Source organism: Gossypium raimondii, chromosome 7, assembly GCF_025698545.1.
Source record: "Gossypium raimondii isolate GPD5lz chromosome 7, ASM2569854v1, whole genome shotgun sequence".
In the NCBI taxonomy this organism is placed as follows: Eukaryota; Viridiplantae; Streptophyta; class Magnoliopsida; order Malvales; family Malvaceae; genus Gossypium; species Gossypium raimondii.
The window spans coordinates 53,096,729-53,113,268 of NC_068571.1; the positions used below are offsets into that span (position 1 = coordinate 53,096,729).

Consider the following 16,540-nt stretch of genomic DNA (forward strand, 5'->3'; position numbering starts at 1 on the left):
CTTAAATTAGTGATTTTTACTTCTAACAGGAACCCAAAGGATACCTAAATAATTATAGTAAAATACCTTCAATTCTTGAAATTAATTCTATTTTAGAATTCTAAAAAACCCGAATGAATGAAGAGAAATATCAAAATACATCTACAACTTATTTGATATTTTATTATTATTATTTAAAAGATTTAATTAATAACGTTGAACCTATAAAGATCTTACAAAAGTATCCTATGTCGAGTTTATGATTTATCTTACTTTAAAATTCTTGATCTAAGGTTTAAATTCGTCAAAATCATGAAATAATATATCTTAAATAACATTTATTAGCTTTCTTAAAAGTTTCTAAAATAAAATACTTAGAAAGATGAATCATTTAATCCCTTAATTTTTTGAATTTATATGTTAATATAATGATAAAATTACACTTTAATACCCAATAATTTATGATTCATCTTTGACGCCCTAAAGCAATGTTCAGGCTTCGAGTCAATGCAAGCTTATAATTTGCAATCAATAATTGGGAAGCATCAAATGATCCTTCAAAAATGCATCTCATCATTTCAAAGATTAAACTCTTGGATTTAAGTATTCTCTCAAATTAGCAAATGAAACTTGGGCCAAAAAAAAAGGAAATCAAGGATAATCTGCATTCATTTGTTTGGTCTAAAAAGCCTTCTAAGGAGCCAGTTTTAAAAAGCTGTCAAAATGAGCTCAATATTTTCAAATGGCAGCATATATATGAAGAAGATGATGAAAGCTAGCCTAACATATCATACATTTAATAGATTCTAAATACAAAACATCCAAAAAGACAAACTTTCAACTTCCATACGAAATCTCACCATGTAGAAAGCACAAGATTCTCCATTGAACGTACTTCTCGTTGCCCGTTCAGATTGACGCAATCATTCATTATAAAGCTTCGAATGCTGAGAATAGAACATTTACAATGTCAGAAAATTAATGAGGGCTTCAACGGATAATGAGAAGTCCACATCTTAATTTAGAAAGAAAAAAAACCCATAACAAATGCATAGAGTTCAATGGCCATTAAGAAGTTCTGGAAACAAACAAGATTATGGTCTAAAATAATGAAACTAGATAATCATACAATAGATTATGATGGATCCTATATCATAAAAGACTGAAAATATAATAAGCCAAGGAATGGTAAAAGTACCATAGAGGCCCCTATACTAGGAGTCAGATTGCATTTTGCCCCCTCTACTCAAGATATGGACAAATTAGTCCATGTACGATAGATCAAAGAGCAAACTGATCTTTTTTGTTAAAAATTCCATCTATTTCTACTATTAAAACTGGTCCCTACAAACCAGCATGAGGTACACATGCTGTCTGGTTATTTCGTCAACCACGCCAGTTTTTAACAGTACAAATGGATGAAATTTGGATGAAATTTTTAACATAAATGACCGATTTACTCTTTGATTTAATGTACAAGAACTACTTTAACCATTTCATACAAATGGGAGAAAGGAGGACAAGGATTTCAAGGTGAGCCATATTAAACCTCTAGAACCATTAATTTAAGCTATACCTCATATTCGCTTCAATTGCAACACAATTTTACAATCTAGAAACCTAATCAAGACCTTATACTCCGTAAGATCTATTGCTACCTCTATCAACACTGACCGAATAAGAAAGGCATTATTGGGCCCAAACACGGCCATCCTTTCTATTGCCTAGAAATCTACTCTTTTATGCAAGGTCCTTTATAGGTTCTCATCCGGCACTCAGAAGGCCAGCCTGATCAGCTTAAGTTGAACTGAAGACCGGACTCAACCCACTATTAGTTAAGATATGCTAATATATATATATATATATATATAGGCAATGAATCTTTCTTATTTAAGTGAGTCTCCAAATAAAATAAGCACTATTATATCAAGAATCAAGATAAAGCAACAATTAACAAATACAAACAAGAGAAAACAAATGAAACATATCCAACATTAAATGATCTATAATAACGGGAAGCAATTTGATATGGCAAACTATAGGAAAAAAGATACACAATAAGTACACACCAAGAAACCTATTCGCTGATATTTTCTGTCGAATCGCCATTGTCGTTGCCGTCATCATCATCATCAGTCTCGTCATCATCGTCATCGTCGTCATCATCCTCTTCCTTCATTTTAGCAATCTCTGCTTGTGCTCTCTCCAAAATCTGCTGCTTTTGTACTTCCAACTCCTTCTGAAAATCCATCCTCATCTTCTCCAACTCCTTCATATGCTCCCTTTTACTACTCTCGATCTTCTCGTATATCTTACCGAACCTCTGCACTGAATCAGCCAACATCCTCAACGAACGCTCATCGTTCACATCCACTTTCATTGACCCACCATCGGCTTCTTCTCCATCATCATCATCATCATCTATCTCTGACTCTGCGGGACTATCCCTCATCTCATCGAAACCATTAGACCTATCCAAATAAACTTGCGGATTCATAAACACAAACTCCCCGGAATCGACTCCACAAGCCAACCATGATTCTTGTTGCCTAAACGAAGAAGAACCCAACCCCATTAACATCTCCATTTTCCTAAAGAACACCCATTTACTCGAATTCAACCCCATTCTCTCAGCTTTCGACTTCTCTTTCTTAAACTTCCTCTTCAACCCATCAATCATACGCCTACACTGAGCTTCATTTTTCATACTTTTCAAAGCATCACTAACTTTCTCAGCTATATCAACCCAATCCTCACCCCTCAAACTCCTCCTCCCTAATTGCAAAAACCTATTCCCCCAAACCTCTAACAGAACATAAATCTCCTGTTGGGTCCAATCATAGGCATTTTTTAAGCTATCTCTATGGTCAGGTGCGTATTGGAAGCTAGGGACTGATGTTCTCACCTTTTGACGCTTTGGGTACCTTTCAAAACGCTCGCTTTCTTTGACGCGGTGGTAATAAACATCTGGGTCGTCGTCGTTATCGTCATCTACATCTTCGTTATCTAGTTCCATTTCTTCTTCATCGTCGAGCTCTTCGTCTGGTCCGTAACTGTATACATGGCGAGTTCTGGTTGAACGAGGGTATTGCGGATGGCGATTAAAAGAGTAGGGTTCAACGCCATCCATCTTCCTCTTTAGGGTTTCCTTCTTTTAGGGTTGTGGGTTTTGGGAAATTGAGAATTGGAGGTCAGAAAAGAAAGAAGATTAATGCTTCGTGGGAAGAACAAACCCTCAATTGAAAATTCTAGGGTTCGGAAGCTTTCATGATTTGGGGATGAGGGTTGAGGGTAATTAAAAGTAACCCGAATTTGGGCATTTCGGATCTTTGATTTTGGGCCTTACTTGGGTTCAAAGAGCTAAAGCCTAGAAACTACTACTTTAATATCTAAATTCTTTGCCAGGAAAGTAAAGTAGATTCGGAAAATTAAATTTTGATAATGAATAATCGAAAATCAATATATGCTTCCCTTCTGAAGTTGTTGCGGATAATTGCTAAAATATTGTTACACAAGCAATACATGCAAAGCCCCTAAAAGATAACCCTTCACAAAAACCCCTAGGCTTTGATAGTAGAGCCCATTCATTAACCGTCCTATCTTATATAACTTACAGTACATCATAATACCATTCTACCTAGGCTTATAACTCTAGACCACTCAACCACTTACTTCTAACCAACCACAACTTAATATGTGGTGTCCCAAGATAAGGAGCAATATATAGCTCATGGCTGAGGAGAGGGGCAAGCAATTTGCATACTACCTTCTCCTACCTTAACTCTGGTTCCATCTTTTTTTTCTCAAGCAACATTATTAAACAACTATCTACATTGACCTAAACAGGGTGACCATCCATCTCTACCATCTACTACATTGTTTTATCAACAATTGAAGTTGTGAGTGTAGAAAAACTTTCTTGGAAGTTCTTGAACTATTGTGAAAAGTAATAAAACGACCAGACCCAAAATTATATAAACTCCTTGGATAAGAGAGCGTCTCCAAACAAAAAACCACAAAACATGTCTCTTATCCACAAATGATAGTGTGATACATGGCATTTTTCAAACTCAAACAAAAGGTAATTACATGTGCAAATTCTAAATTGTGAGTTGTAATGCTTAGTCATAATTGTGGGTGATAATGACGTGCAGTGTTTGGAAAATGACAATCATACAAGCTTTTCACGCACAAAACTCACCCTTTCAACTTTAATCACCCCCACGGTGATACTAAACCCTTACTACCCCAAAGGCACATGTCCTAATATAAGCATGTCTTAACCCTTTACAGAAGTTTTCTCCTAACATTTTGACAAGTCTTCAAAGCCCAACACATTTATCCTTCAAAAAATTTCCTTAAAAAAAGAAAGGAAGAATGCCTTAAGGCAAGTCACTCTATAACCTCCTCCTTAGCTAGGGGCGATTGTTATACCTTAATAGGACGACTTGAACCATCTACTCCACAAGTAGTACATGCAAACCCCTCAAATGGAACCCCTCGCAAAAACCCTCGGCTCTTACAGAAGGGCTCACTCATTAACCGCCAGTAGACTGTAACTACCACGTCCCATCCAAGGTAGCTCAGAGCACATTATAGTGCCACTCTACCTAGGCTTATAACTCTAGACCACTTGGCAACTTGCCTTTAACTTACCAATAACAGCTTGACATGTGATACTTCAAGGCAATGTATGTGGCTAACGGCCTGAAGAAAAGGGCAAGCAACTCGCGTCCTCCCTTAGCTCCAGTTCCACATTCTTCTCTTAGACAACCTTATTATATAGTTCTCTGCCTGATCCTAAATTTACTTTTTAGTTAAAAATGTTAATTTAGTTTAAAAAAATTAGCCCAAAATGTTAACTCTCTAAATTTTAATTTTTTTTTCTTTTTAATTGCCTTTCTTTTTTTTTCTTATTCTCTTTCTTCTCTCTTCTCTCTTTCTTCTATTCTCCTTGCTTTCCTCTTATCTCATAAACAACCTAGACTATCAAGCAACATCCTACTATTTGAAGGAATTAGTTCAAAAAATGAAAAGACAATATCTAGCATGCATCCTCTGCAAAATGCATTTTCCCATTAATTTATAATAATCAAGACACAATATGTTTGGATTGTTTATGGCAAAAGAAGAAAGAAATGCAAATAGAAAAGAAAAAGGTAAATAAAAAATAAAAAAATGAAATAGAAAAATAATTGTTTTTACTAGATGACATGTCAACTTATTATTGGTTAAGATTTTTTAAAAACAAAGTTGACGTTTTGGGCTAAAATAAATAATGAAATAATAGTTTAGATATACAGATTTGTGAGTTAAGGTTTTTTTTTAATTTGTTATGTCATAACAAAAATTATTGCATTTAATATGAGTAATATTACTGTGGTTATTTTAATGTATGTAATATTATATCAATATGAGACATTCCTTTTAAATGTGTTGGGCTTCTTCCAAAATATTATTTTACTATTTTGTTTGCTTGTATGATGTATCAACCGGGATGAAGTCAGAAATTTTATTTAGGAGTCGAAATTAAATTGTAATTTTACGATAATAAAATGTAATTTTACTATTTTAATAGCCTATATCTTTATAATTTTTAAATGATTAAATCAAATTTTTATCATTTTTAGGAGGCAAAGTGCAATTTTACATTTACTAATTTAAAATTTTTAAAAAATAAAAGATCTAAATGAAAAAAAATTCATTTTAAGGGAGGCGGGGCTCCTGCCAGCCCACCTAGCTACACCCTGTGTATGGGTTATGAGTTGTATGAATTAATTAAATTACTTCGAACTAGAAAAAGATTAAAACATTTTACAAATAATATAGTCAAGAAAATTCATTCTATAGGACTTCAGATTCTTACAGTAGTAAAAGGTAAACTATATTAATAGTCACTCAACTATAGTTTTTGGTTTTTTATCACTTAACTATGAAAAGTTACAAAATAGTTATTTAACTATTCATTTTTATTTTTTGTCACTAAATTATATTAGATTTTAGGGTATTTTCATTTTTTTAGCCAACAATAATAATCACTAAAGATGAGTCATTCATTTATAATAATGTAAAAGAAAAAATATAATTAATAGAATTGATTCCAAAATTAAATTGATTTTAAATTAATAGTGAGTCTTAATTTTTATTTTAATATTATAAAATATTGACGTGTCAATCAATGAAGCATTCTAGTTGTCGTATTATAAACTCATCCACCTAAGATTGTTTTTTTTATACAATACCTAGGCCTAGAACTACCTATAGCCTCTTACCAACTCTTACTTAAGAAGATAAATACGCTTCAACGTGTTCAAACTCACATCTCTTGAATTGACAATAAGGCTAATGTCAATTGAACTAAGACTCAATCGACAATATTGTTTTTTATTTTACATGAAAACCTTAGATTATAGATAATTAAGATCAAGATAATCCAAGTGAAAACATAAAATTAAAAGTGAAAAAAAGAATTGTAGTAAAATTAATTGTATACAACTAATTCCTCGTTTTGTGTTAAGACAAACTTATATGGCATACATAGAGTTATACTAGCATTTCATTTGTCCCAAGACGAACATTTCGAACTTTGTCAAATTTTTCGTTAGTTGTAACCACTATTTTGGCACTATTTCCGTACTAATTGTTTTCCATATAAATCTCACTCCCAAACTCTTTTCTTTTATTCCACATCGATTTGGTTTCAGATCCAATCTGATTTGAATTATTTTACTTCTTATTCTTTTATTATGACGGATTCGAAACATACGGTAAATTTCGCAACCCCAAGAAAATTTATTAAAACATTCAAAAAAGATTGTAAAGAAACGTTCTTCCCTGATGATCCGTTCGGTAAGTTCCGACACGACAAACCATTGCAAAAAATCAAGAAAAAAAATCCAATATTTCATCCCAATTTTTGAATGGCTACCGAGGTACAATCTACATTTATTTAGATATGACGTGCTCGCCGGTATCACCATTACAAGCCTCGCGATCCCTCAAGGGATTAGCTACGCCAAACTGGCTGATCTTCCTCCAATTATCGGCTTATGTAAGTTATAATCTCTTTGGCTTCAATGGTTTTTTTCACTAAAAATGTGTCGTATTGATTCGTGTTATTCGTCATAGATTCAAGCTTCGTACCACCTCTTATTTATACTGTGTTTGGGAGCTCAAATAACTTAGCGGTCGGAACAGTAGCGGCGTGCTCGTTGCTTATGCATGAAACCCTAGGAGCTGTGGTATCATCAAAAGATGACCCCACATTGTATCTTCACTTGATTTACACTTCAACTTTCTTCACTGGGATTTTCCAAACTGCTTTAGGATTTTGCAGGTTAGTCATTTAATACATCTAATGACATTAGGTTAATCCTAACTACTACCTAGATTTCAAATTAATCCCAAACTAAAATAGAATAAATTAAATTATTAAATTTTGGAAGGGCTAAAATGGATATTATATCCTTTAACCAAAGGGAGCAAAGGCTCTTACCTCTGTCCCATAACTATGATGTTGAATGTATAAATAGCTTGGATCTTGCATGTTAAAAAACCAGACGATCTCATTAAAATTTATGAAGATTATTTCTTTAAAATACACACATCATATTTAAGTTTTCAAATACAATAGCAACACAAATGTTTAAATTTTGATTTTTTTTTTTTTTAAACATGCTAGAAAGTAAGATTCAACTAGCATCTGATGCAAAGGCTAATGGGTATGCTAAAGGAAGGATTTGCAAAGGCGACACCGAGGGGTGACAAGGGTCTTGGTTCCCTAAAATTAAAAATTTTCAGTTCAGTCTCTATAGAAATAATAAAATTACAATTTAATTCATGGTAAAATTCATTTTGGCCCGTCAAATATGAAAAAAATTCTATTTAGTCCCTTCAAAAATAATAAAATTATAAATTAATACATGGTTCTAAAAAATTTTATAATTCAGTTCTGGCCCCTCCTAAAAGCTTCACTCTTGAGAATATGATTGATAAGATGCTGATACTTTGAAGACTTAATTCAAAGTTTTGAAGTTTTGCACCAATTCAAAAATTGGATCATAATTAGAGGACTTTTAGTGGAAATAACCAAATACAGTTTGACGATTTTGCTCTTATATGTCTTAAATTTGTTCAGGTTGGGAATTTTGGTTGATTTCCTATCACATTCAACCATCACTGGTTTCATGGGAGGGACTGCAATAATAATTTCCCTGCAACAAATGAAAGGCATACTTGGTTTAAAAAATTTCACCACTCGTACAGATGTAGTTCGTGTAATACAAGCAATTTTCCACAATAGAAACGAGGTTTGTACATACATACATGCATGCATGCATACATAGAACATTTCACCACTCGTACAGAAGTAGTTCGTCTAATACAAGCAATTTTCCACCATAGAAACGAGGTTTGTACATACATACATACATATACAATTTGATGAGCAAATTAAGGATTTTAAAATGGGTTTCAATTAAGGGTGAGGATTTAGTATATTGGAAGTTTATTTTACAAGCAATATTAAAAAATTAACATGTGTGTCTTTTTTTAAATATTTATTTTGTCAACCCCTTACCCTATTTGTAGAGTCTAAAAACTCTATTAACAGTATACCAAATAATTTCTCTTTAATTAATTATCGTGAGTTTGATTTGTTGAATTTGTGCAGTGGAAGTGGCAAAGTTTTGTTGCTGGTTTGGTCTTCCTTTGTTTCCTACAAGTGGCTCGATATGTGGTGAGCTTTTTTATCTCGAAAAAAAATTAAATTTGATTAGATAATTACCAATTCAAGCAATTTGAGCTTCCAATTGAATTGAATCCAAGCACCATGATATTTTATTCAAATAGTTTGTGAGCGTAATCGAACTTTTTGTTCAAATTTATTTTTATATGATAAAATTACATTTTTACCCTTATTATATAGATATATCTTAAGTATGAACAAGTTCAAGCAGCTCAATTGTTTCTCGAGCTGAGCTCGAGAATAAAATTTGATGTTCTATTGAGCTTTAGCAAAGTATCGATCCCTAAATTTCGAGTTAAATTCGAGCTCGAGCTAGTTATTATTTGACCTTGGTTTGGCTCAATTACAACCCTACTTAAGTTCTATATTCTGTAGATTTTTGCAATTTAATCCTCATACTTTTAGTTTGAGATATTAAAATGCAACAAATACAAATATAATGGAAATCCATTAATAGGATTTAATTGGATTTTAATTTTTTAAATTAGATAAATAGAAAGATTAAATTCTTGGAAATACAAGCAACTAAATCTTAGAAGTCTGAAGAGTACAAGGATTGTAGGTAGAATTAAACCATGCATGTGGGTGTGAAATTAATGGATTACACTTTCTTTAAACATGTTGAGGAATTTCCGACTCCTTCGAGAAAAGTTTTTGACGTGTCAATTGCCCAAAGTCGACAGACCCCTCAACATGTCCAATATTATCCCCAATCAAGCCGAGGTTTTATCTCCCAACTTAATCGGGAGCCCGAGTACATGAGGCTACCTGAAGAAGCGACAAATTTAGAAGTGTTATCTACCCAGAACCAACGAGCCCCTCAACATGTCCAGTATTGTCCTCGATCGGGCTGAGGTTTTATCTCCCGACTTAGTCGAGAGCCAGAGTACACAAGGCTACGCGAAGAAGTGACAGATTTAGAAGTGTCATCTACCCAAAGTCGACAAGCCCCTCAACATGTTCAGCATTATCCCCGATTGGGCCGAGGTTTTATCTCCCTAGTTAGTCGAAAGCATGAGTACATGAGATTGCCTGAAGAAGTGACAAATTTATTAGGTAAGAGCGCCTTGTTGGATCGAACCGCGTGTGGCACACAACCCCCCACCAAAAGAAATGGTGGCCATTTGCCAATGGTAGGGTTTGAACCCCCAACTTGTAGGATATAGGTCTATTGAGGGGAGGCATAGTAATGGTAGCTTGTCTGCCCACCATTGCCATTTAGGAATTGGGTTCAAACCCTATCAATGATAAATAGCAACTATTACCTTTATATAGGGGTGAAGGGAAGGGACAAACAGAGGTCCTGACCAGCTTAAAATGAGAAATTTTTACTTTAGACCTCCCAAAATTCATAAAATTATAAGTTTATATATGATAAAATTATAGTTTACCTCTCTAAATATCTTAAAATTTTAATTTAATCCTTTTAAAAATCATAAAGATATAAGCCAATAGAATAGTGAAATTTCATTTTTAGCTCTCATAAAAATTGGCTTTGCCCAGTCTTGGTAGGTGAGCACTCCCACCCTTTGAACCTTGTGCAACTCTCAATGGAGTCAAAAAAACAAAACCCCCAACATCGGACAATACCAAATATGTTGAGGGATCTGTCAACTCCGAACAAACAACATTCGAAGACTTCACCCAAAGAAGTCGGAAATCTCTCAACAAAACAAATATTTAATTCAACTTAACCATGAAAATGAACAATTCCTTAGAAACCTTTCCTAGTTCTCACCATGTGCTTTTTGCAGAGACAAAGAAAACCTAACCTATTTTGGGTATCAGCTATATCTCCCATGGCGGTTGTCGCGGTTGGTTGTCTTTATGCATATTTGGGACACGGTGAACAACATGGAATCGCCATTGTCAGTTCATTTTTTTTCATTACTTGTTGATTTTACTTCTTTTCTTTTTTTTTCAACTTACTCCTTTTACTTACAATTATTTTATTAGGGCTGGTGTTGTCACTGGGCTTATTTCAATGGTGGTAAGTATCCTACCATTTTTATTTTTTGGGGGTAAATTTATAATGGATTCATAAACTATAGATTTAAGAGCAAATTAGTACCTCAACTATATAAATAGCATTTTGTCTTTCTACATTTAATTTTGAAACAAATAACATACTTGTTGTGTATAAATATTAAATTTATACATGAATTTTGTCTAATATGAAATTTGATACATGAACTTTGATTTGGTGCAATTTTACACATGAAACTTGAATTACGATTCATATATATACATGAAAATTTGAATTTGATTTAATTGTATGCATTTAAAGAAATGAATATATAAGTTTATTTTCATATTGAATTAATATAATTGTTTGTGTATGCAATATATGAACATAAAATGGTGCTAATTTGATAATATTATTAGTGATTTATAAAATTGAATCAGATCAAAATTTCATGTATAAAATCGCATAAAATCAAAGTTCATATATGACATCAAATAAACTGAGCAACTTAGTGTCTTTGTCAAGCTTTAAAAATCCTATAAATTGTTAATAGTATGTTTGAGGCTTTGGAAACTTTGAGATATCAAATTCGAGTCTCACCCTATTTAATTGGGTGGGTTATTCTCCAAATTTATTCGTTAATTTGTTTAAGTTTAATTATTGCGTTAGTTATTCAATTATGTACGTGTAATGAGTGATTCTAATTAAAACTATTAATATAGTTTTAACTCAGGAAAAAGTCCTAATTATCTTTCAAAATGAAAATCCCAGGAAGGAATAGCAATAGGACGAAGTTTTGCCATCATTAAAAATGAACAAATTGATGGCAACAAGGAAATGATAGCCTATGGGTTCATGAACATAATCGGATCTCTAACTTCATGCTACTTAACAACAGGTACAAAATCTAATCTCCCTTTTAAGATAACTTCAAACTACAGTCTGCATTGGTAAACTTCAAAACATTTTAATTGACTTTTTAAAGTATTAGTATTGTATCCAAGGGTGAAGCCAAAAAAATTTTAGTGAGGCTGAGATTAAATTATACATTTTTATGATAGCTAAAATACAATTTTACCATTGCATTGAATTATATCTTTATGGTTTTTCAGAAGAATTAAATCAAAATTCTAGCATTTTGAGGAGGGCGAACTATAATTTTACCATATAATAACTTCAGATTTTTAAAATTTTGAAGGACTAATAACTTCATGTTTTTTAAATTTTGAAGGACTAAAGCAACAATTTTTCATTTCGAAGGGGTCAGGTCCCTACTTGTCTCCCCTCCCTTCGCCCCTAACCGTATCAATTAGACCCTTCCTTCAACTTAGTCATTAGCTTATATCTTTAAGGTTTTCAAAAGAACTAAATCAAAATTCTAATATTTTTTGGGGTCAAACTATAGTTTTACCGTATATTAATTGTAGATTTTTTTAATTTTAAGGGACTAAAGCAGCAATTTTTCATTTTTGAGGGCCAAGGCCTTACTTGCCTCCCCTCCCTTCGCCTCTAACCTTATCAATCAAACTTTTCCTTCAACTTAACCATTAGTTTGGGCGTTAAATGTCCGTTTAAATCTGGCATAAAACATATTTAAAATACATGTCGATCAAATTATAAACCTATATATACCTAAATGATTTATATTTGCAGGTCCATTCTCAAAAACAGATGTGAATGTGAATTCTGGATGTAAGACGCCAATGGCCAATGTAGTTCAAGGATTTTGCATGATGCTAACACTATTGTTCTTGGCACCAATCTTTAGTTATACCCCTTTGGTAGCTTTAGCTGCCATTATCATGTCTGCAATGCTTGGACTAATCAACTATGAGGAGATGTATCACCTCTATAAAGTCGATAAATTCGACTTCGCCATCTGCATGGCTGCCTTCTTTGGCGTCAGCTTCGGTAGCATGGACATAGGCCTCTTGCTCTCGGTAACTACAAGATACATAGCAACTCAAATGAACAATACAGTAAACGTACCATGGAAATATTTGTATCAGGAGTCGAATTGCATTTTATTCTTTCTACTCAAAAAATGAGCAAATGAGTGAAGGGGACAAAATATAATTTGAGTCTTAATATAAGAAACTCCATGGTACTTTCACTGAACAAATACAAATGTAACATATACGCATACACATACATATACATAAAATGTGTTACCATTGCAGGTGGGATTGTCATTACTGAGAGCACTTTTATATGTGGCAAGGCCAGCAGCTTGTAAACTAGGGAGACTTCCAAATACAAGTTTATACCGTGACACCGAGCAATACCCTGAAACGATGTCGGTAGAAGGGATCCTTGTGCTTCAACTTGGTTCCCCTGTTTATTTTGCAAACTGCAGTTACATTAGAGAAAGGTACGTACAAGAGTGAATTGAATGTTTACATATTCATCATTTTTGAAATGATTATATAATTTTTTGGGGGGCCAAAATATAAATATTTATAATTTAAAGATTTTTAAGAAAATTGAATTGCAATTTTCCATTTTTGAAGGGATCAAACCCTTGTCCGCCTCTTTGTATTCGCCCTGTGCCTGTATATATGTATGCATGCATGCATACAATGTTAGATGAGAAAGTAATTAGTACCAATTGCCATCGGATGGATTTTGAGCAGGATTTTGAGGTACATTAATGAAGAAGATGCTGTTACAGAGTATCGTACTGAGCATATTTTGCTAGATTTGTCAGGTAATTATCATTTTCCATGCTAAATCCTTTACCAAATATAATTTACTTTCAGAAAAAACAATTGTAAATATTAGAAAAAGGTGTGAAATTCATATACTAAATTATGCATTAAGCATCTGACTGATTATGGGGTTTTTGCAGGAGTTGCTTCCATTGACATGTCAGGCATTGACACATTCATAGAACTAATTAGAGTTTTGAAAGGAAAGCATATCAAGGTATATTATTGGTAGAAACATTGCACTTTCAAGGAAGAACACAAGTTCGAACTTTGGAGACAATATTATTGGTAGAAACAGTCATAAACTTTGAACATATTCTGTAAAATAGACATGAAAAATTAAAAAAACGAAAACTGTGTTTTAAACCTTGTTTTGTTTTGTTTTTTCAGTTAGGTTTAGTGAACCCTAGGATTGAAGTTTTAGAGAAAATGACATTAGCCAAATTTGTTGATGTTCTTGGCAAACAAGCTTTCTACTTGTCGATTGAAGAAGCAATACAAAGTTGCCGGTTTACTATGGATACTAGTACTAAGGAAGAAGCATTGGGGTCCTCGAAGACTGAAGATGTTGTTTAATTAAAAGAAAAGAAGAAGTAGAAGATACAAGCACAAATTTAAGACATGTCAAGGATCGATTAGCAAAACATAAAAACGAAGGCTGTGTGTTGTTTTTTTCTTTTTTTTGGTCCTGAAATTTCGACCGTTACTCTTACAAAACATCGACCGATGTATGTATCATGTAAATGGTGAGAATTGTTGAGGTAATCCATTGTTGAATAGAAAAAATCATTGTTTCCGAAATTGAATTCAAAACAATTTAAATTTAAAAATAGAAATAATTAGGACAAGTAATTCAAAATTACCAAAATTTGAAGTAATTTGAACTTAAAATAACCCGAATTAAAAAAAATATAAACTTAAATTTGAATGGCGAAAACCTCATAACAATTCGAAAATTATGGGCCTAAATAGATTGGAGAGTTGTAAAATTCGATTTGACTTTTGATCTAGACATTACCCTAAACTGATCAACTCGCCCCATAATTAACAGCTATACACTTATCTCTTATATATGTAATGAATACTTGAGAGATTCTTCAATTTAGTTCCTCTGCTATTGGAAAATAAAGAAAAAATTGATAATTTAGACTCTATACTCACTACAAAATCAATGAGTAGTGGAGACCAACTTAAAAGGAGGAATAAAGCTATCGTCCCTAGCATCATAATCCTTTCTAGAGACATGATTTTAAACAACAAATGTTAGGGACAACTTAAGTTATCTCTAAAGCTATTAGACACCATTTTCAAGTTTTTAGAGGCATTTTTAATCGTCACCAAAGCTACTAACTTTTTTAAATTAAAAATGAGCAAATAAAGATAATTGAATACGGTTTAACTATCTGCCTTTGTAAAAAATAATGTGATAAAAGGAACAAAAACTTAATTGTGAAAAGCATCCAGCTTCAATTAATTATATAAAAATTAAATTATCAAGTTAACTGAGAATTTCCCACTATGAGGGTATGGCGTGATGCTGGGATTAAATATGAGCTTAGAGTATACAGTACAATTGGTTTGTGAGGAATATTTTATGTGTTTTGTATTTTTATGATTTTAATATGTTTTAGTCATTAATTAGTTATAAATTGAATATAGTGGGTAATTCGTAGCCATTCACATTACTTGTTTGTAATCAAGAGAATGAAAACTTTTCATTTATTTTGAAGAAGTTTTATTTAATTTTAATAAGAATTTTTACTCATATTTATGATTACATGTTTAAATATGTACTAATTATTATTTATTTTATGTCTAGCTATTTTAGAACATATAAAACAATTATGTTTTTTACTCATGTTGTTACACTAGCACCAAACATAGTATGGGTGATTTGTTTTTACCTTCAACAGGAAAAGTGAGTAGGAGAGAGTTCATACTAAATATACTTGAGTGAGGCTACAATTATCTAAGGGTTAGAATAGATTGAATTTAAATTATCACTTTATCGTTATATTTAGTATTGGTATTCTTCCTTAAAAGTATGACGCCGTAAACATAAGTTAAGTCTGAACTGCATTAACAACTTCCCTGTGTTTAATCTTTTTATGTTTGCTTATCGGTATATCATTTGATGTATCATTGAATATTTTCACATCTCTTGGCACATATTATTACAAGTTTCCGTTTCAATTGGAATCATAGTCATACACCTAAAATATTTGATAATATCTTATGTTTAATAGTCATGCAATAGAAGATATGAAGGAGGTTGATTCAACTCTACGTCTACCCTCTTAGATGAATTTTATTATGTCTATTACTCAACCTCCCGAAAGGGATGCTAGAGTTTATTGGTTTGGTGAAACTCATTGCTTCTGTCTTGCTTCTTTAATATTGATAAAACAACTTAAAAATGACGACTTTATAAAACAACAACTTTGACATGTCAAATTTAATTTGATTCTACCCTACAAAACTATCACCTTCTAATCTATATGTTTCAAATTAGTTGTTTATTCCAATTTGAAGAAGTGGATTAGGAAGTTTGTTTTGTTTTTTTTCTATATTTTACTAATATTGGCTTTGGGTTAATTTCAACGACTAAAACTACACTAAGTAACCCTCCTCCTTAATATGCATTATGATATATGTATATATATATATTATATTGGGCAAATGATGTCATTGTTGCTGATTTCTTGTTTCTTCATCTGTTTCTCCTCACTTGTTCGGTTCATCAGAGGGCAGTGACTTTGTCACATCACTAACTCTAATCCGGACAGCAAATTCCAGCTATCATATACTAATTTTCTACTTCTTCACTTAATTCACATATTTCTTATGACCACCGATAACATATATTTAAAATTGATGATAAAGTGTAAAATTAGATATATGAACTTTGATTTTAATTTAATTGTATACATTTAAATAAATGAACACATCAATTTATTTCTATATTATATAAATATAATTATTTGTGTATGTAATGTAAACACAAAATAGTGTTATATCAATAATGATGTTATTGGTTTGTGAAAATTGAATCAAATCAAAGTTCATGTATAATATTACATTATGGGGTAAAAGTACCATCGAGGTCATTGTCCTACAAGTTAGAGTGATTGCAGTTTATTC

At 32.3% G+C, this 16,540-nt stretch overlaps 1 protein-coding gene and 1 pseudogene across 1 annotated transcript; one reads left to right on the plus strand and one right to left on the minus strand.

The window, feature by feature from the left end:
* Positions 1-621: 621 nt before the first annotated feature.
* LOC105781587 (trihelix transcription factor ENAP2) lies at positions 622-3,333 on the minus strand. The gene is made up of 2 exons (XM_012606358.2): positions 2,049-3,333; positions 622-926 (listed from the first exon to the last, which is right to left on the minus strand). The coding sequence occupies exon 1, from the start codon at positions 3,107-3,109 to the stop codon at positions 2,057-2,059; it is 1,053 nt and encodes a 350-aa protein (XP_012461812.1). The 5' UTR covers positions 3,110-3,333; the 3' UTR covers positions 622-926; positions 2,049-2,056.
* Positions 3,334-6,725: 3,392 nt separating this feature from the next.
* Positions 6,726-13,975, plus strand: LOC105803117 (probable sulfate transporter 3.5; annotated as a pseudogene).
* The last annotated feature ends 2,565 nt before the right edge of the window (positions 13,976-16,540 follow it).